This window comes from Megascapheus bottae, chromosome 6 (assembly GCF_031878675.1).
Source record: "Megascapheus bottae isolate mThoBot1 chromosome 6, mThoBot2.hap1, whole genome shotgun sequence".
Classification (NCBI taxonomy): domain Eukaryota; kingdom Metazoa; phylum Chordata; class Mammalia; order Rodentia; family Geomyidae; genus Megascapheus; species Megascapheus bottae.
The window spans coordinates 51,111,077-51,135,646 of record NC_143514.1 but is presented as its reverse complement, the minus strand read 5'-3'; the positions used below and the strand labels follow the sequence as shown (position 1 = coordinate 51,135,646).

At 40.9% G+C, this 24,570-nt stretch overlaps 1 protein-coding gene across 1 annotated transcript in view; it reads right to left on the bottom strand.

Annotated features, from left to right (window-relative positions):
- Nucleotides 1-938: 938 nt before the first annotated feature.
- The window catches only part of LOC150061836 (calreticulin-like), a 47,566-nt gene continuing 23,934 nt past the window's right edge, over nt 939-24,570 (bottom strand). The window contains exons 3-10 of the mRNA XM_090333991.1: nt 21,197-21,298; nt 17,305-17,508; nt 16,430-16,524; nt 14,770-14,979; nt 12,078-12,191; nt 10,316-10,459; nt 3,799-3,891; nt 939-1,493 (exon numbers count right to left, since the gene is read on the bottom strand). Of these exons, the coding sequence (XP_090190117.1) occupies nt 1,275-1,493; nt 3,799-3,891; nt 10,316-10,459; nt 12,078-12,191; nt 14,770-14,979; nt 16,430-16,524; nt 17,305-17,508; nt 21,197-21,298 (1,181 nt within the window). The 3' untranslated portion in view covers nt 939-1,274. The remainder of the gene's footprint in view (nt 1,494-3,798; nt 3,892-10,315; nt 10,460-12,077; nt 12,192-14,769; nt 14,980-16,429; nt 16,525-17,304; nt 17,509-21,196; nt 21,299-24,570) is intronic.

Sequence of the window (24,570 nt, the reverse complement as noted above, 5' to 3'; positions counted from 1 at the left end):
GGGGGGTGTGGGGGGGGAGGGAAATGGGTACCAAGACATGTGAAAGGGTATCAGTGTATGTGAATTAATGCACCTTCTATCTGGCAAATATCATGTAACCCTTTTACTAATTACAATAAAAAAAAAACTACCCCAAGTAGAAAACACCATGAGGCTATCATCTCCAATTTAGTTTGTTTGTTTCCAGTTCTGGAGCTTGAATTCAGGGCTTAGGCACTGTTCCTAAGCTTCTAGGTTAACACTCTACCACTTGAGCCATGGTGCCACTTCCAGCTTTTTTCTATCTATGTGGTTCTGAGGAATTGAACCCAGGGTTTCATGCATGCTAGGCAAGCACTCTATCACTAAGCCACATTCTCAAACCACACCAAAAATCTTAAAGTGGAATTGTGTGGCTGAAATGGTAGAGCACAGGTTTGAGCAAAAAAGCCAAGTGAGAAAATGAAGCCCTGAGTTCAAACTCAAGTATTGGCAAACACACACACACACACACACACACACACACACACACACACACACGTTCAATTTTGGCACTAATAAGGGAATAAATGGTATGACTTAGTGTGTGTGTGTGTGTGTGTGTGTGTGTGTGTGTGTGTGTGTGCCAGTACTGAGGCTTGAACTCAGGGCTTGAGCTTTCCTCACTTATGGATAGTACTCTACCTCTTGAGCCCCAACTCCATGTCCAGATTTTTTGTGTTTAATTGAAAATAAGATTCTTGTGGAGGGGCTGGGATGTAGGGATGTAGGGATGTAGCCTAGCAAGTACAATGTCCTGCGTTCAATCCTCAGTACCAAAAAAAGAAAAGACCAAAAAAAAAAGTCTTATTTTTTTTCTGCCTGGGCTGGCTTTAAAACCCCTATCCTCAGATCTCAACTTCCTGAGTAGTTAGGATTACATGCAACAGCTACCCCCAACATCTGGCTGGGTAGGATGTTTCTGACAGTCATACAAAGCAAAGGATAGGCTATGGAAATACGAATTCCAAACTGTCTTTTGTTTTTAATTTTATTTTTTGGAAGATAGTAAAGAGTGTTTTGTTAAGAATGCAAAATTACACCTCAAGACATGCAACAGGCTGCTGAGGGAGAGTCAGCGGGCCAGATGGGACGGTGTATATCAGGATATGAGGCAGGCAGTTGGATAAAAACCAAACACCACAAAGCTGATTTTACAGAGCCAGTTATTTTGCTTCCCAAATTTTGCTAACCTCATGAACATTTCCCCTCGTAAGCACCATCATTTGCTTCTAAGCAGAACCATTTCCCCCCTGTTACAGTTCACTCCTCTGAGATACTCTTTTAGTACTGGCTTCCTGCATCAGTCTGTCATTTCCTGGTTCCTCTTCAAGATCCTCCTCACTGTCCGCTTCGTCAAGTCCCCAGATATCCTCTTCTCTTTCCTTCTGCTTTTCCCTTTTCTTCTTAGCCTCTTCTGCCTGCTTCTTCTTTTGTATTTCTTCATACACTTCCCTCCACTGCTTTTCTCTGTCCTGTTTGAAACAAGTTTTTCAAAGTAATTTACAGGTGGTAAAAACAATGTTAGCCTACTTTAGAAAGATCTGGTGTTTTCCCATGGTCCTCAAGATTTCTAGGATGGGATTTATTTATATACAATTTTTTTGGTAAATGTAGAGTGGTGAGAAATATGTGCCAATGTACATATATGTAATTTGTTTACAAATAAATTAGCTATCCACTGGATAGCTAAGCATAAGTGCTAAATAATCTTTTTTAATTTTTTTTAACTAGTCCTGAAACTTGAAATCAGGGCACTGTCATTACTCTTGGGCTTTTTCAAGGCTAGCACTCTATCCTTGAGCCAGAGCACCACTTTTAGCTTTTTCTGTGTATGTGGTACCAAGGAATCAAATGCAGAGCTTCATGCATGCTAGGTAAGTACTGAATCACTAGGCCATGCTCTTGGCCCTATGCTAAATAAGCTAGATGAATTATTGTGTTCCTCATAGCAATGCTCGAAGTAAACATTACTCATTCCACTTTTCCTCCCTCCCCCCGCTCCCTCACACACTCTGTCTCTGTCTCTCTCTCTGTCTCTGTCTCTGTCTCTCTCTGTCTCTCTCTGTCTCCCTTTCTCTCTCTCCTTCCTTCCTTTTATTTATTTATTTATTTATTTATTTTTGGTAGTGGTATTAGGTTCTGAACTCAGGGCCTTATATTGCTATGCAAGCACTCTATCATTTGAGCTACCCTTCTAGCCCATCATCCTACTTTCTAGACGGAAGATGTAACATTTGGACTTATTTATTCTATCTGTCTGTCTATCTATCTATCTATCTATCTATCTATCTATCTATCTATCTATCTGCCAACAGTGTTTCATTCCATGGCCCAGGCTGGCCTTGAACTTGAAATACACCTGTCCTAACTTCCACAGTTCTGAGATCACTAGCCCCAGTTTGCCTGTGCTTCTTTATACATTTTTTGTTGTTCTCCCCAAACTGAGTATAAGTCCCATGAGGACAGAAACTTCTCTTATTTTATTTCACTGCTCTATCCCCAGCAACTACCACATTTCTTTGGACATCTCTTGGTAAAGTATTTGCCAGGTGAATATATGGGTTCATAATAACAGTTATTATGTATTGAATATATGCCATATGCCAGGAATGTATGATAATTGCCATTATCATTCCCAGTTGATAGATAAGAAGCATTTAAATAACTCAGCCAGATCATACAACCAGTAAAGGCTGAAGCCTACATTTCAAACTAAGCAGTTTAGCTTCAAAATACATACTCTTTCCAGAATATGATAAAAATTCAATAAAACAATATTAAAAGACTGGAGATATAGCTCAATGGTAGTGTTTGCCCAGAATGTGCAGACTCCTGGATTTTATCTTCAGCACCACATTTAAAAAACCTAACTAACACCCAAAGTAAAATGAGATAAAACTAATCATAAATAGTGTACTAACTTTTCCCATGACAATTACTTCAACAAAGTAAGCTTTCTCAATTAAAAAAGAAAAAAAGGCTGTGAGTTTGGCCTAGTGGTAGAGTGCTTGCCTAGCATGCACGAAGACCCAGGTTAGATTCCTTGGTACCACATACATAGAAAAGCTGGAAGTGGTGCTGTGGCTCAAGTGGTAGAGTGCTAGCCTTGAGGAAAGCCCAAGGACAGTGCTCAGGCCCTGAGTTCAAGGCCCAGGACCAGAAAAAAAAAACAAAACCAACTTGTGGTGCCTATGGGTTTTGCCAGTGCACTAAACATAAGCTTCCTGTTTGTTAATCATGTTGGCTTGACTGGATCTTCCTGCAGAGCCAGGATAGCTGGGTGCAGCATGCTACCATCATAAGGCCATTGTCTCAAGTATCAGTGCATTCATAAAATTGTTTGGGAAGAGAAATAAAGCTGTAAACAGGAGTATCACTTCCTCTTTCTCCAAGCCATCCATCTAAAATGAGTTCAGTAGCTCCCTTCTTGATCACTGTGAGCTGGCAGGGTAACACATCAACAGATTATAAGTTCTGGATTCAAATTCCAAGGCAACTAATGATGTTAGGCAGATAATAACTTTGAATCTCACTTCCTACATCTGAAAATGGAAGTAATAATATCTGTATTGCTAGGTCATCTTAAGGGCTGAGTGAGATACATTTTGCAATACCCTCACAAATTTACAAGTCCTAATTTGTAGATGTCCAATGAATGTGAATGTTCAGTCCCATTTCTCAAGGATATATGGCCAGAATAGGACAATGTGAGATTCATTTGTCAAATGAAAATAACAGCACACAATGGAAAAATAGGACATCAAGGGCCCAACTTGCCTTTCTTAAGCCCCAGGTACTATTTCCAACCTCCTCAGCAAACTCTTCATCATTTGTAAGAAGGAAATTGTCAAAGACGCTACCCGATTTTACCTGTTAAAAGGGAAAAAAAATAGCACTAGGTACCTAAATGTTGAAGGGCCTAAAAATCATCTGAAGAAGCTGGGGATTAGCTCATAATGGAGCATGTGTGAAAACCACAAGGCTCCGGGTTTATCCTCAGCACACAGACTCACCAGGAGGCCCTCGCTAAGTGCAGATTGTCAGGACAGAGTCAAAGATTTTCATTAATAATGGAGTTTGGGGAGGAAGTACAAAGGTTATTAATAATACATTGAATACCAAATGCTATATTGCTATAACTGATCTGCTCTAGAAACAAGTGAATTACTGTTTTCTCAAGTTCTATGCTCTTTCAATCCTTTGAATGCTGTGTTGGAGGGTTGCGAAGACACTTTTTCCATTCTTCTAGCCTCTACAGTGTGATCAGTAGTTCTGGCCCCAGTTCAAACTCACAAATCCTACTTCTTCCCTCCCAGCCTCTCCCCCGCCCCCTCTTTCTAGCAGTCCTGGGACTTAAACTTACTTGAATAGTAGTTAATAGAGTTAAGTTTACTGGGAAGGTGCTCCATCACTTGAACTATGACCCTAGCTTAACGAATCCTATTTCTGATGATGTTTTATACATAGATGCCATTTTTCAGGCCTCCCTTTAATCTGAAAGAATAAAAGAATATAGGAAGAACAGATTTGATTAAAACAATGTAAATAGAATTTAGATTCTGTGTGTATGTGTGTGTGTGTGTGTGTGTGTGTGTGTGTGTGAGAGAGAGAGAGAGAGAGAGAGAGAGAGAGAGAGAGAGAGAGAGAGAGAGAGAGAGAGTGTCACGAGGCTTTCTGGGCCTGGGCACTGTCCCTAAGCTCTTCAGCTCAAGGCTACTGCCCTACCCCTTGAGCCACAGCGCCACAGCCACATCCCAGTTTCTAGTGGTTAATTGGAGATAAGAGTCTCACAGTCTTTAGTGCCCAGGCTGGCTTTGAACGGCAATCCTCAGATCTCAGCCTCCTGAGTAGCTAGGATTACAAGCATGAGCTACTGAGCCCAGCTAGAAATTAGATTCTTTAAATTTTTAATCCTATGCCACATTTCTCTATTTCATTAAAAAAACATTTTTAGTATATATCTTTAAGGAAAAGATTAAATTCCAGTATGTAATGTTTAAATCTTTAATCCTATGCCACATTTCTCTATTTCATTTAAAAAAATTTTTTAGTATATATCTTTAAGGAAAAGATTAATTAAATTCCAGTATGTAATGTTTATTTACTTTATGGTAAAGAAATAGAGCATAAAGTACATAAGACCCAGAGTCAAACAGACCAGATCAGGCCAGGCATGGTAATCTTAGCTATTCAGGTGGTAAAGATAAGGAGGATCAGGGCTTGAAGCCAGCCAGAACACACAATAATTTTTTTTTTTTAAGTAAGGCAGAGTTGCCTGGGTGTTGTCCTTGAGCTCTTCAGCTCAAGGCTACCGCCCTACCCCTTGAGCCATAGTGCCACTTCTGGTTTTCTAGTGTTTAATTGGAGATAAGAGTCTCATGGACATTAGTATATAATAGTATTATATTATAATATAATACTAATTAGTATAATACTATTGTGTGGCTCACATCACCCCACTAAACTTCCCTTTGGCCATGAAACAAATGACATGATAACCATTTAAAATAGAAAATTATTATTGCTTCATTTTTTACTTATTTAAAATATTGGTTTGTGGGCCAGAAATCTGGCCTAGTGGCAGAGTGCCTGCCTAGTATGCACGAAGACCCAGGTTTGATTCCGCAGTACCACATACATAGAAAAACCAGCAGTGAGCCTGGCACAGTGGCTCATGCCTGTAATCCTAGCTACTCAGGAGGCTTAGATCTGAGAATCAAGGTTCAAAGCCAGCCCAGGCACAAAAAGACCAGAGACTCTTATCTCCAATTAATCTCTAGAAAAGGGGAAGTGGGGCTTGGGTAGAGTGGTAGTCTAGAGCTGAAGAGCTCAGGGGTAGGGTGGTAGCATTGAGCTGAATTGCTCAGGGACAGGAACCCAGGCCAAGTTCAAGCCCCATGATCCAGAAAGAAAGAAAGAAAGAAAGAAAGAAAGAAAGAAAGAAAGAAAGAAAGAAAGAAAGAAGAAAAACCAGTAGTGGTGCTGTGGCTCAAGTGATAGAGTACTAGTTTTGAGGCAAGCTCAAAACTGCTGGTTTTTCTATGTATGTGGTATCGAGGAATCAAACCTGGGTCTTCATGCATGCTAGGCAGGTACTCTACCACTAGGCCAGATTTCTGGCCTACAAATCAATATCTTAAATGAGTAAAAAATGAAGCAATATAATAATTTTCTATTTTAAATGGTTATCATGTCATTTGTTTCATGTCAGTGTTCAGGCCCTGAGTTCAGTCCCCAGGAATGGCAAAAAAAAAAAAATTGGTTTGTATAATTCCATCTGTATTTTCTAGCCTTTGGATTTATTTGGGGGGGGGCAGGGGGAGAGGTGTTGTCATCAGTTATGCTAGAAAATTACCTGTTTGTTGGCTTTGCCATTTTCCCTGCTTCTACAAGAATGTTCCTAATCTCCTATGTTCTCTTCATGGGCTTCTTACAACAAATTCTCAGACTCACAGTTTATAACAATGATAGCCTTGCTTCCTAAAACTTACTGGGAAGTTGACATTGATTTATTAGCCCCCTTTCCCTCTGAAAATTGTCAAAAATGGAAGCAAATGTACTCGGCTTCCTTTATAGTCAGTAGGAAAGAACACAGGAGAAAGAACTTTGTTAGATTATAACTCAGTACCACATAGACAGAAAAAAGCTGGAAGTAGCTCTGTGACTCAAGTGGTAGAGAGCTAGCCTTGAGCAAAAGAAGTTCAGGGACAGTACCTAGACCCCAGGACTGGCAAAAAATAAAAAAGAATTTTTAACAAGTTAATTGAACATTATTTGGTTTCCTGCAATATTCCACTTGAATCACAAAATGCAAAGAATATATGTAGGCAACTTAAAAAGTTAAGTTGCATCTCTGAAACTTCAGTTTTCTTATTAGTATGACGGAGGTAAGGACTGGAAGTATAGCTCATAACATGTATGAGGCCTTAGGCACCACAAAAAGAGAAAAGAAAAGGTGAGGCAGGGGGATGTGGCAAACTGTACGCAGAGTACTTGATGTCTGTGTGGGATCTGTAATGTGCTTTTTACACTACAGCCACACCACCCTCACTGCATTTTTGTGCTACTACCAACCCTTTGAAGACCATAAGATAATGTTCTTTGAATTCTCCCATGTTCTCTTAGCCTCTGTCCTGATCAAAGAATGCAATCACTTCTACCTAAAGGAAGAAAAATAAAGATACTTCTGGTCTGGAAGTATCAGAACAGGTAACCACGAGCTCCTCCATTCCCTCTCACACATCCACCCCCACCCCCAGGCCCTGCTCAGTGAATAGGATGGAAAGGAGGGTCGGAGAGAGCAACCAGGATCCTAGAACACCTGAGGAGACCCAAGGAAAGCCACCATCTCCAAGTATAATCATGGCTTTTCCAGTGAGGCACAGTGTATCTGGTAAACTGAATGCTCAGTGGGAGGGTGGAGAAGGACCTAGGAGAGCCTGACCAATCTACACATTAGAAGGATATGGTGGGGGCGAGTACAAGGACAGAATTGTGCAGGGTTATCTCTTTCTGACTCTGTCTCTGTCTGTCTGTCTGTTTGTCTGTCTGTCTCTCTCTCTCTCATACACATACAATGTAGTACATAACAAAGATAATACAAGATAACACTGGGTCTTGTCCTAGATCAGAATCTGGATTTCAGTAAGATCTGTAGGTGACTTATATGCATATTAGGATTTTGCAAGCACTCTGATGGTCTCTCTGAATTTCTCAGGTTGACAGAACACAGAGCAATTAGTACTAAATCATTTTTAATTTAGCTGAACAAAGATACAGTTTAAAATGTGTCTTCATTGAAAAAAAATTCTAAGGAAGCAAACAGATGAGACTTATTAATATAATCATGAATGTTTAGGAAATGTAGAAAGTTCTCCCTATTTATTAAAGAGAGGCAGCTTTTTAAAAAGGCAAGGGAGAAGAGATAACAATGTGAACTTGTGCAGATTGTATTCACATTCCTCAGATAAGACAGAAAGGAAGGATTCTATGTGTCCCTTCCTCCCTTCCTGTTGTTCTAATCTCCTACTTGGCATCTGTTAACTAAATACACAACCTCTTCCCACTTTTCTGTTGTTCTCTTTAAGTCTGGAAACCAAAAATCTGGATATAAATAAAGTAGAAAATGAATAATGAAAGCCTCAAAAAAAATTCCAGAGACATGTAAACTGTAGCTATCACTGGCCAAGCTGGGCAGAATGGAGCAGCCTGAAATCCCAACACTGAGTCAGGAAGATTGCAAATTTGAGACTACCTTGGACTACTTTTATCTTTTTTCTTTTTTTCTTTTTCTTTTTCTTTTCTTTTTTTTTTTTTTTTTTTTGGCCAGTCCTGGGCTTAAGCTCAGAGCCTGAGCACTGTCCTTGGACTTTCTCAAGGCTAGAGGAGCTCTACCACTTGAGCCTCAGCACCATTTCTGGCTTTTTTCTATGTATGTGGTACCGAGGAATCAAACCCAGGTCTTCGTGCATGCTAGGCAAGTACTCTACCACTAGGCCAAACTCCTGGCCCCTTATCTTTTTTTCTTTGTTCTTGTTTTCCTTTTTTGCTGGTTTTGGGTTTTGAACTCAGGGCCTGGGAATTATCCCTGATCCTCCTTGTATAATCTTAGTTACTCAGGAGGATAAGATGTACAGATTCCAGTTCAAAGATAGCCTGGGCAGACAAATACATTAGTATCTTATCTCTTCTAGCAAAAAGCCAGAAGTGGAGGGGAGGCTCAAGTGATAAAGCTACTTTGAGCAAAATAGCTAAGCAAGGTGTAAGGACCTGAGTGCAAGTCCCAGGAGGGCACAAAACAACTAAGCATCCTGCATCTGGTATCAGAAAGACATGTACTTTGTTCTTAGCTTTTCTGCTCACCTTAGCAGTTGTTTCTGGTAAATTATTTAGTTGTCTAGGCCTCCTTTTCAACAGAAATGTATTCACAGCAAAAATCAAATGGCTCTCCAGGCACAGGTGGCTCGGGTCTATAAACCTATATACTCAGGAGGCTGAGATCTGAGGATCACTGTTCAAAACCAGTGTGGGCAGAAAAGTCCCCCTGAGACTCTTATCTCCAATTCACCACCAAAAAACTGAAAGTAGTTCTGTGGCTCAAAGTAGTAGAATGGCAGCCTTGAGTGAAAAAGCTCAGGACAACCCCTATCCCTGAGTTCATACCATGACTGCCAAAAAAAAAAAATATCATATGCAAAGTTTTCTTTGTTTTGTTTTGTTTTTGCCAGTCCTGGGACTGAACTCAGGGTCTGAGCACTGTCCGTGGACTTTCTCAAGGCTAGAGCTCTATCACTTGAGCCATAACACCACTTCTGGCTTTTTTCTATGTATGTGGTACTGAGGAATCAAAGCCAGATCTTCATGCATGCGAGGCAAGCACTCTACCACTAGGCCAAACTCCTGGCCCTTGCAAAGTTTCAATACAATGCTTGATTCATAGTAAGGGCTCAATAAGCCTTTCTTTTTTTTTTCTTTTTCTTTTTTTTTTTTTGCCAGTCCTGGGGCTTGGACACTGTCCTTGAACACTTTTTGTTCCAGGCTATTGTTCTGCCACTTGAAGCATAGAACCACTTCCATCTTTGTCAAAGTATGTGATATTGAGGAATCAAACCCAGGGTTTTTGTGCATGCTAGGCGAGCACTCTACCACTAGGTTACGCTCCTGGACAATAGAAAAAAGTTTTATAATGACTATTAAGATGAATATAATGATCTCATTCTATTTTTATGTTTATTTATTTATATTTATTTATTTTTGCAGTACTAAAGATTGAACTCGGGGCCTCCCACTTGCTACACAGGTTCTCCACTACTTGAGCCATGCCTCCAGTCCCTTTTGCATTCGTTATTTTCCAGATAGGATTTTGCTTTATGCCTAGGCTGATCTGAGTATAATCCTTCTTCTTGTACTTCCCCAGGTTGCTAGGGATGACAGCACGTGCCACCTCACCTAGACGCTGGTTGACATGGAGTCTTTTTGATCAGGGTGGCCATGAATTGTGAGCTTATCGTGTAGCTAGGATTACAGGTTTGAGCCCCTGGACTGAGCTTCTTTATGTTTTAAGTCAGACTGTCAATATGTGATCTAAGCTGGCCTTGAACTTATGATCCTATCGCCTCAGCTTTCCAAGTGCTGAGATTATAGGCCTGTGCAACAGTGCTGCTAATTATCCTCCATTTTAAAGATGAGGCGATCAAGATGTATGCAAGTCTGTGATTTCCAACATGGGACTCTTGTGTTTTATGAAAGCTTAGAGGAACGGTTGATCAACCACTCTGAGCCCAGAGAGCTTTACCTGCCAAAGATCCAGGCCAAGAACACTGATGTTGTAGTAGTGACAAATGGTAGGGTCTGGCTTATATTTAGGGTTGTCTATTTCTGGATGGACCCACTCCCCTTGGTAATCGGGATTATCGATAATTCGGGGTTTCCATTGTCCCTAGACAAAAAAAACCAAACAAACAAGAAAGAATATATCATCAATATTTTTCTGATCTCATATTAAAAAAAATCCCATCAAATTTTTAAGACAATATGTTTGAAACATAAAAATTCCAAACAGGTTTCTGAGGCTTCTTTCGCTTTTCTTGAATGTATAGAAAGTTCCCTCTTTCTACCTAGAGGCTGAAAAGTGACATTGCAGGAGCTCATTTTGAGCCTGGTCCATCTGCAAGAGCTCATTCATGAAGCTGAGAAAATGTAGTTTCTCAGAAAGTCATCTAAGTACCTTGTCTCTTCTTGGCTGTTCTGTTTCTGGTCTATGACACAGGAAACTGTGGCCACATGCAATGCTTGCCTCAGTTTTATTGCTAAGCCATTTGTCAGCAGATTGCTTTAGTTCTTTGTGTTTCAGACAGGTCAGGAGTTAGCACTTAAAAAGAATTTCCTCTGATCCCAGCACTTTGGAGGCATAAGCAGGAAGATTATGAAATCAAGGCTAGCGTCAGCAATCAAACCTGTTTCAACAAACAGTAAGAGAGGAAAGAAAGAAACAAAGGAATGAAAGAAGGAAGGGAGAGAGAAGGAAAAGAAAGGGAAAGGGTTTGGGAGGAAGGAAGAGAGAAGGAAGGAAGGAGGGAGGGAAGGAAGGAAGGAAGGAAGGAAGGAAGGAAGGAAGGAAGGAAGGAAGGAAGGGAAGGAAGAAAGAAAGAAGGAAGGGAGGGAGGGAGGAAAAAAGGGAGGATGGGAGGGAGGGAAAGAAGGAAGGTACCCTCAGCCCCTAACCCCTTGGGCTCATGTATATCCTACCTTTTCCATTTCTAGCCCAATTCTGAGATTTACAGTTCCTGACTTCAGACCCATTTCCTGTTTGGATTATGTTCCTTTATCTGGCTGCTTTTGTCATACTTCCTGCCCAGGCTTTCCTGAACCTCTATTTCTCAGCATTGGGTTTAACCACTGCCAAGTGGACACTACCCAGAGAACAAGGTTTGGGTCAGGCCATAGCCTATTAAAAAGTGAACTGAAACTGGGTGCTGTGGCTCATGCCCATAATCCTAGCTACTCAGGAGGCTGAGATCTGAGGATCTTGGTTCAAAGCCAGCCCGGGAACCTGGGACGCTTATCTCCAATTATCCACTAGAAAATAGGAAGTGGCGTGTAGCTAAAGAGGTAGGGCGATAGACTTGAGCTGAAGAGCTCAGGGACAGTGCCTAGGCCCAGAGTTCAAGTCCCATGACCAACAAAAAACAAAAAAAAAAAGAGTGAACTGGGGAGAAATGACAATAGGATCTCAAAATTTCTGTTTTATAAATTAGAGTTTATATCTTTGCCATCTTATTTTTTAAAATATTTAACTTACTTTTGAATATTTTTCTAGCCATTTTGACTTTATTACTTATGGATTAAGCAGATGTTTGAGGAAATTTTGTGTTTCACTTTTCAGTTATCAATGATTTTCTTTTTAAGAAAATTATCTTTAAGTAGTTGTACAAAGGAGCTGCCATTTAACCAAGCAGTTTATGAATACACTGTATTTTGATCAGTATCACCCCTTTCAACATTCCCCCCATCTTATTTCTTACATCTATTGGAAAGAAAGACCCTCCTCCACTCACCTTATACTTCAGGTTTGGTATGAGGGGTCCTTCCCATTCCCCATCCATTGCCTCATTCCAGTCATCCGGCTTCTTAGCTTCTGGGTCTGGGATGAATTCAAAGTCTTCCCAGTCCTAAAATGAAATGGTCCTTCATGAAGACAGATACATGGACTGGGATAGAAGTAAGGCCCCAAGTTAAGTCAGGAACATTGGCTCCCTACCCCCACTGCCTCCTACACACTTGAATGAAGGCCCAGCTCAGGGCTTTGCAAATAGTGCATGAGAAAAAGAAGCACCATTCTCACTTGAGACTTCATTGTCACTCTGCCGTTTTGTACTTTAAATTTATATATTATAGATATTACCTTTTAACCTCACCCTTTCCTCAGCCCTATGCCCTTCTTTCGTTTGGATGTGATTTGTTCATACCAAAACTTAATTGCTTATAAAAAATGCTGATAAATATTGCACTTCCAGAAATAAATTAGCTACAGGGAAAGAGAATCTATGAAGATCCTAGGCCAGAGGATAGAATAGGCAGTTACTGCTCAAGTCAGGAAACTGAGCTCCAACCAGTTAATAAAGTTCTATCTTTCTTTGTTCTGTTTTCACAGCCTCTCTGCCCTTCCCCAAACTTTGAACCAATCCTAATCACAGCAAATGTGAATGATCATCATTACAATGCAGTGTCTACATGATTAGTCTTGTTAACCTGAGCCTGTCTGCTAGCCTTGGTGTCTAAGAACTTAGTCCCTTATTTTCCCGTGGTGCTTTGCCTGATCAACTGCCTTTTGTTTCCCCTGATTACAACTCCTTTTCTCTAGGAGTGGAGCTTTTTGCTAAATCTCTCCACAAGGCTGGACCATTGCCTGCTTACTGTAGGCCTTTATTTAAGGAATGGAGCCAGCTTCTAGGTTCCAGAGGCTAACTCTGCCTGACCCTGAGGCATTTCCTCTGTAAGAAGCTAATTCTATTCTAACCTGTGGAATAGCAACACGGTGGGTTTGACTTCAACAGACCCTTCTAACCTCATCTCCTATTATGTCTCACTTTGAACTTTATTCTTTCCAAACACTGAACTGTGCTTTTATATATTATTTTTTCCTTCCTTCTTTCCTTCCTTCTTTCCTTTCTTTCTTCCTTTCTTTTTTTCTCTTTCTTTCTTTCTTTCTTTCTTTCTTTCTTTCTTTCTTTTTTTCTTTCTTTCTTTCTTTGTCTTTCTTGCTTGCTCTCTCTCTTTCTCTCCCCCCCTCCCTCCCTTCCATCCTTCTTTCCTTTCTTCTGTCTTTCTGTCTTTTTTGCCAGTCCTGGGGTTTCAACTCAGGGCCTAGGTACTGTCCCTGAGATACTTTTGCTCAAGGCTAGCACCCTACCCCTTGAACTACAGCATGGCTTGTTTTTTTTCTGTTTATATGGTATTGAGGAATTGAACCCAGGGCTTCATGTATACTAGGCTAGCACTCTACCACTAAGTCACATTCCCAACCTGCTATATTTTCTTTATGTGTTATTTTCCACCTCACCATTGTTTTACTGTTGGCTAGATGTGGAATATCTTCCTTCTAATCAACTCAATTTCTACCTCTCTTGCCTTAGTGAATTTATTGTTTGAAAATCAGTGTATTAGTAACACATAAATGACATATACTAAGGACTTACTGTATACACTAGGACTATAGGCACTACATTCTATATTTTATATTAGCTCATTTAATTTTAAAAATTACAACACATATGTATCGTAAGAAGCTCTGAAATTGGATTTTGTTCAGTTAGGTTATTTGATCAGGCTCTGTTAGTAGGCTGAGGTCTCACAGTTAGCTTACATTGAAATTCATATTGGTCTGACCCCAAATTCTATTTTCCCAAACCCTGGTTAACCCAATCACTGAAGAATTATCTCCTCTATTTTAGACTACCATCTAAACCCCACCCAGGCTACACTTGTTCTCTCTGACTTCATAGTTTTAACAGGTCTCAGCACTGATCACACAATGTAAGCTCTTCCTTCCTTCCTTCCTTCCTTCCCTCCTTCCTTGTTCTGGGGCTTGAACTCAGGGCTCAAGAGTTGTCCCTGAGCTTTCTGCTCAACAGTAGTGCTCTACCACTTGGGCTGTAGCTCTACTTCCAGCTCTTCTGGTGATTAATTGAAGATCAAGAGTTTCATGGACGTGCTTGCCCAAGCTGGCTTTGAACTTCTCTCCTTAGATCTCAGCCTCCTGAGTAGTTTGGAATTTACAGCTGGCTGTTGTGATCTGTGGTTTTTGTTGTTGCTGTTTCCTTATCTACTCTACTCTAAGTCTCCGGGAGAACAAAGATTATGTAATTCATAGCTCTATCCAGTACAGCTTTCAAGAATGAAAATGAACTGGTAAGTATATACTATATAATTCTTACATCAATAATTTTACAATTAGAGATATATAGGTTTAAATTGTGCATGGGGGAGGTCATTTCATTCCCTAAGCTTAAGTTTCCTTATTCATAAAAGGTTCATAAGACACTGTTCACAGTGGTTGCCAGAGGAATCAATATATTTTCAATAAATATGAGTTATTTCCTTCTCCTCCATGTCTTTCTGCATATAAATGTTCAGCTTAACACTTCTTTGGTGCCTTAGTCTCTGTCTCAATGTTCCCAATCTCTTCCTTGCATGATTACAGTTAAGATCCTGCCTGCTTCCCAGCCAACCCCCCCACCTCGACCTGACCTCAGGTTTCTTATCGTCAGGATCCTCTATTTGTGGACGTTCATCCCATTTCCTTGGTTTCCTGGCATAGGGATCCTTTATTTTCCTGGGAGGCAGGAAGTCCCAGTCATCCTCTAGTTCCCCGGATATCACATGCTCATTGTCAATTTTGACCTCATATGTAGCATTAGGGCGAAGGATCAGAGTATACAGATGAGTGTCTTTATTGATCTATAAAGAGAATGGGGGAATGAATATTGCAGTTCCATGTTGAACATCTCAGATTTCCAGCCTTAAGTGTTGTCTGAGTGCTTCCTCTCACACAGTCACAAGTATGCTTTCCCACAATCCTCCTTCCCTTTTTCTAGTTAACCCTACTGGTGCTAATATGGGTTCCTCTGGTCTCCTCTGGTCTCCATCCCCCACCCCTATGAAGCTCTGCTCATTCTCTGATCTTGTCTTTTTCTGACTCTTCTATTAAAGTGCAAGCTTCTCAACAGCAGGGGTCGTCTATGGTTCACCTATCAAAGTCTGCAGCTTTCATATACAATTCCTGTGTGCTCTTTCTCAGGAAAGCCCGGGATCTGAATACAACTTTTCCACCTTATCTAGATTCTGCTCCCTGGTGCTCAAACTGTGTGCTCAAGACCTGTCTTGTGGTGCCACTCTTTCTTATCTTCTTGTCTTTTCTTAAGCAATTGCCTCTTTCAGAAATCCGTGCTCCATAAAATCGTCACATCTGTCACAAGAATAAGTCATGAACATGAACATCTTCAAAGCTCAGCACAGGGAAAACTTTTCCAGAAGGTATATTGCCTAGGCCTCCAAGTTGGGTAGGGGTCCTCCTTTGTGCTCCTTGAGCCCCCCAATCATGTCATCTACAATAACTTTCCTTTGCTCGATATTTATCTTAACTTGTCTGTGAGGCTTGTGGTTGCTTTTGTTCTGCATTTGGGAAAGGAGCTAGCTGGCTTTGAAATCTCAATCCTCCAATCTCCACCCCTGAGTGGCTGGGATTACAGGTACAAACCATCATGCCCAACTTCACTGTGAACTCTTTTTTTTTTTTTTGCCAGACCCGGGACTTGAACTCAGGGCCTGAGCATTGGGCTTTCTAAGGTTAGAGCTCTACCACTTGAGCCACAGTGCCATTTCCGGCTTTTTCTATGTATGTGGTACTGCGGAATCGAACTCAGGTCTTCATGCATGCTAGGCAAACACTCTACCTCTAGGTCAAACTCCTGGCCCAACTGTGAACCTTTCTGTTCAGGGGCTATGTCTGATTCACACTATCCCCACGAGAATTAGCATTTAGTAAGTGCCTGTTGCAGTTGCTAGTGAAATCCACTTAGTTGGCTACTTTCTATCCACCAGCCAAACTAAGTTTCTGTAAACTGATATTACTGAATAAACTCCTATTTCTAACTCCAGTCTGCCCCACTTCCCATAGTCTTCTCCAGCATAAGCCACGAAGAACCAGGATATACCAAGTATTAAGGACCTTACAGGATTTCCCAGGGTTTTGTATCACCTGCTTCTTTGTGAATTCCTACAAGTTATAGCACTTATCTTTTAGGTGAAATGGAGATGATAATGTCTAATTCATAGAGTTTGGGGAAGCATTAAATAAATAGAATGCTTGACCTTTCTGTACTAGGCTAACGACAGTCCACATACTTACCCTGCACTTGATGGTCCTGTTGTTTACATGGTATTTCTCTTGATGATAAAAAATTATTTTTACTTCATTATTTCCAAAGCCACAGATATCAGGGCCTAGAAATCACATACCCAAATAGGATTTCAGATCAATTTTAAGCAGTTTTCCTGCTCTAAAGCTGAAACTCAAGATAGACACAGCTTGTGAATCATCACTGTTCCCAGAAAGAAATAAATGGCACTCTCAAAAATTATTAGCCAGGCACGGGTAGCTTACAGCTTGCTACTTAAGAGGCTGATATCTGAGGATCATTATTTGAAGCCTGCCCAGGCAGTAAAGTCCAGGAGATGTATTTCCAGTTGAGCTGTGGCTAGAGTAGTTGAGCATTAGTCTTGAGCACAAAAATTTGGGTACAGAGTCCAGGACCTGAGTCCCCCCCCTCCCCCAATTCAGGATTATTTGAGAAGACATCAACAAAGAGATAATTTACAAAGGAGAGAGTAGGACATTGAGAAAACAAAAGGTAAGTGGTATGTGCAGAGTTAGTAACAGTGGAGCCTACTTATTTACATATTTAGGTTACAAATGGACATATTATAGATGGCTTCCTAAATGCCATTCCCCTGACCTTAGGTATCTTTCTTGCCCTGAGGCAGAACACAGTGTGTTATTCTAGTGGATATATTTGAGAGTCTACAGTATGTACTACTGTATATACTATACATATGTACACATCCTTTGCTGGGAATTGGAGGGTATACTGTAGACTTGTTAATACTGTGGGTGTTCCCCTCTCTGTGGTCTATTAAGATTTAGATTTAGAGTTACTTATCTGAGTCTATTCTAAACCTCTTTAACAATGCGGGGCTGACGGCCACTGCTGCCAGAGAGCTTACCAAACATGATGTAATATGTGGATTCTGAGTGCATATCTTCCTGGTTCAGGGTGTCAGGAAAGAGTTTCACATACCCACCACCACAATCGATGCCTTGCTCATGTTTTACTGAAAACTGAACCACCAAGGTCTCGTTCACATTGCTGAATGGTGTAAACCTGGTTGAAAGGGCATAAAACTTGGCATCTTCACTGGTCTGGAGACCTAGAAGCAGAGAGCACAGAGACTTCAGATGGGAAGTACCCCCAAAAAAGCAGCAGAGAGACCTTCTTGACTTCATCAATCTCTGCTATCCACACATATTATCTTATTCAAGTTTCCAAGCAACTCTGAAGATTGATCATTATCCCTGCTTCATAGATTAGAAGAGTGAGTCCTGGGGAGTTAAAGTGTCTTTGCAGTAAGGAATAAAGCTGGAATTATGTGATTACTTTGCTTTGTTCTTTAGATGATCTAGAGATCTCAGATAAGCAGACCTCAAACACACATTCATAGCTGGCTCATCTTAAAGGTTCTGGAGTTTGAATCTAGAGTCTTGGGCTTGATAGGCAGACATTCTACTAGTCAAGTCGTATCTTTAGTCCTTTTTGTTTTAGTAATTTTTTTCAGGAAGGCTCTCACATTTTTACCCAGGCCAACCTCTGACAATACTCTTCCTGTCTATGTCTCCTAACTGGCTGGGATGCAAGTTCTGTACTACCACACGCAGCTTCAAACTGGAATTTTAAGTTACATTTCTCTGGTGCTTTCTTCTAGGCCATACTACCTCTGGTTTTCAGTAGACATGTCAAGATTGCTCTGACATTTTATAAAACAAAGTCCCTATTTTGAGGCCACCAGGTGGCCAGTATGAGGCTTTGTCATGCACAAGTGCTAGGGCAGAAAGACTAGCATTGACAGACTCTTCAATCAAACAATAATCATTGCTGTCATTTACTGGGCACTTCACTCTTCAGAGATAATAGGTTCATTCAAGTGTGTTATTGCACTTAACCCTCATTATAACCTCATTAGGTTGGCTCTGACAATAGCTCTACTTTGTCATGAAATCATTGGGGCTAGTTCACTTGTTCAGATTCACTAGGCCTAATTCCAGAGCTACTAACTTTTACCACAGCCTTTACCTCCTCCTTCAACAAATATCAGGACTTCCAAGGATCTCAGACACTTCCATAGTACTTTATGGATGAACTTTGCCCCAGAGAGGGAAACGTACTTACTCAAGATCACATAGGCATGAAGGTAGACAGACAAGCCACCTCCCCTGGCTTTCAAGTGAGTATACTCATCCTTATTCCTGGCTTCATTTACCTGTTATAGCACTGTCACTTTAGTGCTCTTCTAAGTCTTGTTTATTCAGGCAACAAAATGTGGATGATTATCCCTGCCTCATAGGGTTTCCAGTGAAGGTCAAATGAGGAAGAGATATGAGAAACACTTTGTAAACTGTCAATTTGGAATGTAATGGGCTTTCATCATTCACATTTGCTGAGGGTTTTGCCCCCCCCCCACCCAAAGCCTGACTTAGAGGAACTGCTTAATGAATAAACATGAAATTGCACGTATGATCTCAGGGCCTGACTTATTCAAGGTCCTGAGCATTTTTTTTTTTTTTTGCCAGTCCTGGGCTTGGGCTCAGGGCCTGAGCACTGTCCTTGGACTTTCTCAAGGCTAGCACTCTACCACTTGAGCCTCAGCACCACTTCCAGCTTTTTTTTCTATGTATGTGGTACCGAGGAATCGAACCTGGGTCTTCATGCATGCTAAGCAAGCACTTTAACCACTAGGCCAAACTCCTGACCCCATGGTCCTGAGCATTTCTTTTACAGCAATGTCCGATAATCACTTTTACACCTGACATTGTGTTCAGTGCTATCTGCAGTTTTAAAGTGTGTGCTTCCTTTTTCAATGACCTTGAGGGGACTAGAGTAGCCCAGGAATGTTTCCTGGAGAAAGGGTTGGGAACAATGACCCTAGACCAAAGCAGTGAACCCTGCTATGTAGACCAATTCAACCCCATCTCTCAGCCTCATTGGTACCACAGAGCCCTTCCAGACAAGAGGAGTAGTCTAATGAATCCCAGGAAAGAAGATGCAAAGGGGACAATGACAAGTCAAGCTGTGGCAACACATAACTATGCAAACCATTTTGCCCAGAGTCACCAAGGCACAGGTGCTCTATGGTTCACTCAGCCTCCAGTTCTCTAGCTTTTGGAAACAGTTTTTCCAAAATGACTGTAAGTGAGATTTAAAATGCTCAAGTAGCACATAATTCTCTCCTTTAATAAAGATGAACAGGAGATACACAAGATTAGTCAGGAAGAAAATGGGAGATTGCTCTAGAGGATGATCAATGAATTCTATTTATAAGACAAAAGCTTTCTCAAACCAAAATTCCCTGTCCATAGTCTTTGTCCTCGGAGCTCACTTGTCTTGCACAATATTTATTTGGCCCTTATAATAGCCCTGTCTAATGAGCATGGCAGGTGATGGTTATTATCTCCAGCTAATATTGAAGCTCAGAAAATTAAAAATATATGTTCTAATTATATAGTTAAGGGCAGGGGGCTTCTGGCCCCAGGTCTGCCTCCTCTATCATGTTAAGCTACACAAGGGAAGAGCTACACTTAGATGTGTTCTCCCCCCACTCTCCTCCCCATTTCAAATGAGAGTGCTGCTTGAAAACTCCCCGGGGACTGGGGAAAGCAGCACAGTCTAGTGTTAATGAACACGGTCTCTGGAGTCAGAGCCAGAATTTGGTCTCAGCTCCACCTTTTACAAGCTGTGTGTCGAGCCTTGGGCTAATAACTCCACCTCCCTGAGGCTCATCTAAAAAGCTGGGGAAATAATAGAAACCACCTCATAACATTGTTAGGAAGATTGAAAGCATAATGTAAGGGCTTAGTTTTAAATGCCTGTTATTTTGAGAGTGGACCTCATTTGGTTTCTGGAGTGTTCATTCTTTTTTCATCTACTTTTTTTTTTTTAAAGAGACATGAACTGGTGATTGTACAGCTTGTAGTCTTTCTAATTATACAGCTAGATTTAAAACACAATGAGACACGACGAAGTAAACAGGACTCAGGATACCCATACACGCCTATAATCCTAGCTACTCAGGAGGCTGGGATCTGAGGATCGCGATTCAAGGCCAGTCAGGGCACTAAAGACCCGAGACTCCTATCTCCAATTAACCAGTAGAAAACAGGAAGTGGCGCTGCAGCTCAAGAGGTAGGGTGGCAGCCTTGAGCTGAAGAGCTCAGGGACAGAGCCCAGGACCAGAGTTCAAGTCCCATGACCCAAAACTCCCCAAATAAACAAAAAAGATACCCATACACAGTGAGACCAAAAGAGTACATACAGTCTTAGGAAAAAAGCACCAAATTGTAATACCCAAGCACCTCTTCATATGTACATAAACATAATATACAGAATGAAAGGAACCCCAAAGACAAGGAAAGAAAGGACCTCTTCATAATTTGTCTTATTGTTTTTTTTTTAGATGACTGTATTCTTTACCTCACATATACTGTATACACGAGCTCACCTGAAGGAAGGGGGGAGGAGGGCACAGAATCCGTGGAAAGGGGGTGGAAAAGTGCAGCAGTGGGGCTTATCAGCTGCATTCGACAAAGTGAAAGTGAACTAAGAGACTCAAGGGTGGTGATGGGAGGGAGGGAGGGAGGCAGGGAGGGAGAGATAAAGTGGGAACAGCTGATGCTAGGCAAAAGAAAAGAAATGTACATCTCACCTGATCTGAAAGAAATCGTTTTATTGCTCATGTTCAAAGAGTTCAACTTTTTTTCTTATTTAAAACTTAGGTTTTTGTAATTTTTTTTGTTATTCATAAAAGATTCCCAGTCAATTGGTGTATTCCTAAATTCCAGATTTACCTTTATCTTTTTCTTTGTCTCCATAAAATTTTCCTGTAGCAAGTTGAAATTTACCATAATCTGGCTGGTGTTTAGATTCTACCCATCGTTTTTTCCATCCATCTGTGGAGTAAAGAAGAAAACACCACATATAAAAATAACTTGTTTTCTGAAAGACAACGGGATCACAGCCAATGCTGACCAAGGCTTATGAGAAGACTAAGAGTATAACAGAGGATGATGCCAGTATTTCTTTCTTTTTTTTTTTTTTTTTTTTTTTTGCCATTCCTGGGCTTGAGCTCAGGGCCTAAGCACTGTCCTTGGACTTTCTCAAGGCTAGAAGCTCTACCCCTTGAGCCTCAGCACCACTTCCAGCTTTTTTTCCCCCTATGTATATGGTACCGAGGAATCGAACCCAGATCTTCGTGCATGCTAGGCAAACACTTTAACCACTAGGCCAAACTCCCGGCCCGATGATGCCAGTATTTCTGAAGCTTCTTCCTGCCCAGTGCCTGGATCTCACTCTGTATGTGCTACCTCTTCTATGAGCAGGAAAATCTCCATGGGAATGTACGGTTGTCAGGCATGCATGTTACATATATTTTTATAAAGATAAAGAAAAAAATATGCTTGAGAGACTAGGCCCTTTTAATCATTTATTCGGTTTTATGTGTGTGTGTGTGTGTGTGTGTGTGTGTGTGTGTGTGTGTGTGCGTGCGCGCGCGTGCGCCAGTTCTAGGATTTGAACTCAGGCTCTGGGTGTTGTTCCTTAGTTTTTTCTCTTAAAGTTGGCACTCCAGGCCAGGAGTGTGGCCTGAAGATAGATTGCTTGCCTAGAATGCACAGAGCCCGGGTTTCTATTCTTTGGTATTATACAAAAAAAGCTGAAAGTGGTATTGTGGCTCAAGTGGTAGAGTGCTAGCCTTGAGAAATCTCAAGGACAGTGCCCAAGCCCTGATTTCAAGCCCCAGGATAGAGAAGAAGAAGGAGAAGGAGGAGGAGGAGCAGGAGGAGGAGGGGGGAGGGAAGAGAGAGGGGGAGAGGGAGAGGGAGAAGAAGGAGAAGGTCAGTATTCTACTACTATCACTTGAGCCACAGCTCTGATATAAGCTTTTTTAGTAGTTAAGTGGAACTAAATCTGATAGACTTTTCCTATTCAGACTGGCTTTGAACCAGGATCCTCAGATCTCAGCCTTCTAATTAGCTAAGATTTTAAGCATGAGCCACCAGTACTTGACCCTTAAATTTATATTTGGTAAAATAAAATAATGAAATCAGCTTTCTTGGTAAAGAGATTAGTAATAACATTTTATTTTTTTTCTATTTTTTATTGTAATTAGTAAAAGGGATATATAATATTTGCCAGATAGAAGGTGCATTAATTCACATACATTGATACCCTTTCACATGTCTTGGTACCCATTTCCCTCCCCCCCCACACCCCCCACCCGTAGTAATAACATTTTAAACTTCGTAAATTAGTAATGATGCTAATGAACAATCAATTTCCATTTACCCTTCTTTTTTGTTACTTCAACTTTTTACTCTCCCTTGCCATTTTCCAGAGATGCTGATGAGTGTGTTTTGCTTTGGCATAGATGGCATGTAGACAAAGAGGCATTCTTGTGGGGACCTGGCACTTCATGCAAACATTCAGTGCCTTTCTGTTTTTATGCATCAGAATTGCTGACTCCCATCCACTTCCTGGACCCACCATGGTCCCAGAGCAATCTGGCAGTTTGAAATGGAAGAGGCCTAGAGGGCAACCTTTATTTCATCACTCTGCTGCTAAACTCACTAGGCAATAACTCAGGTCATTGCCTTTGGTCTACACACGAAAACCCCACATCAACACACATCCAATAAGAGCACGGTGAACTGCCTCATCAGCTTCTATTACTCAAGTCTGATGACTCAACTGCCTCCTCTGATGAAACCCATGAGACTTAGGCTTGTTTTTGAAGGAGTTAAGAATATGTCACTCCCCAAATATGCTGCTCTGGCATGACTGCTTTGAATTAAAGGCATTTCAAAACAGCAGGTGCAAGAAGAGCATTTGACCTTAGTTCTGTTTCTCAGAAGCAGGAATTAAATTCCCATGTGAAAAATGTCTTCCCTGTACAAAAGGAAGGTAACATTATCCTCAAGGATAGCAAGTTGAAGCTGAGGGAAATCTACACAAGCAACCCTTGTTACACTGACCCTTGTCTTCCCAGTCATTTCTCTACCCAGTTCCCTACTCTGATCCAAGCTCCCTTGCTTATAACATTTCCTGACTTCTTATTCTTTGTCCAATTCATTGTGCAATTTATCCATTCTGTTTTGCTGGTTCTTCATTTCTTTAAAAGACCTCCTGTGTTTATATCATTAAGACATAAAACATATTAAACAAATCTGTATATGTTTCCTCTACTAGAATAATTTAAATTTTAGATCCTGAAAAAAAAACACACAAAAAAACCTGAACACTAAAGTAAACAAAGGCAATCGTGGTATTTAATATATACAATGTAAAAAAAAAATGAACTATGCAGCTGTGGGAAGGGATGGAAGGAGAAAACATAGGAATGGGTGATATTGTCCAAAAAGAAATATACTAATTACTTGACTTAAGAAATTGGTAACTAGCCAGGAGCAGTGTCTCAAGCCTGTAACCCTAGCTACTCAGGAGGCTGAGATCTGAGGATCGAGGTTCAAAATGCTCTTATTTCCATCCAGTTAACCACTAGAAAACTGGAAGTGGCTCTGTGGCTCCAGGAGTAGGGTGGTAGCCTTGAGCTGAAGAGCTCAGAGACAGCTCAGGCCCAGAGGAGGAAGGAAGAAATGGTAATTCCTCCATACAACATTTTTTTTTCCCTGTGAGACATGGGGCTTGAACTAGGCCTGGGCACTAGCCCTGATCTCTTCAGCTCAAAGCTATCAACCTACCCTTGAGCCAAGCCCCACTTCCCATTTTCTAGAAGTTAATTGGAGATAAGAGTCTCAGATCCTTTTGTGTTTGAGCTGGCTTCGAAAACTTTATCCTCAGATCTCAGCCTCCTGAGTAGCTAGGATTACAGCCGTGAGCCACTGCACCTGGCTTCAACATCTTAACAATAAAATTATATATATTAAATCTAAAAACTAAAATAGAGTATTTGTTTAGCATGCACAAAACCCTAGGTTGCTCCTCAGTTTTAAAACAAAATAAGCAAATAACAAAATCCTAAAAGACAATAGATAACAATTTTTCTCCCCAGTGCCTTCCATGATCTTTCTTTTTCTCTCTCAAGGTCTCATTATTCAATAGGTCAGGTGTCTTTTAACTCTTAACTCCCTCTTAATGAAGGATACCAAGGAGTCTTTTTCTGCCTAAAGTAGCTGTGGCTTGTCTAAAGTAGAAGTAGATATTGCTT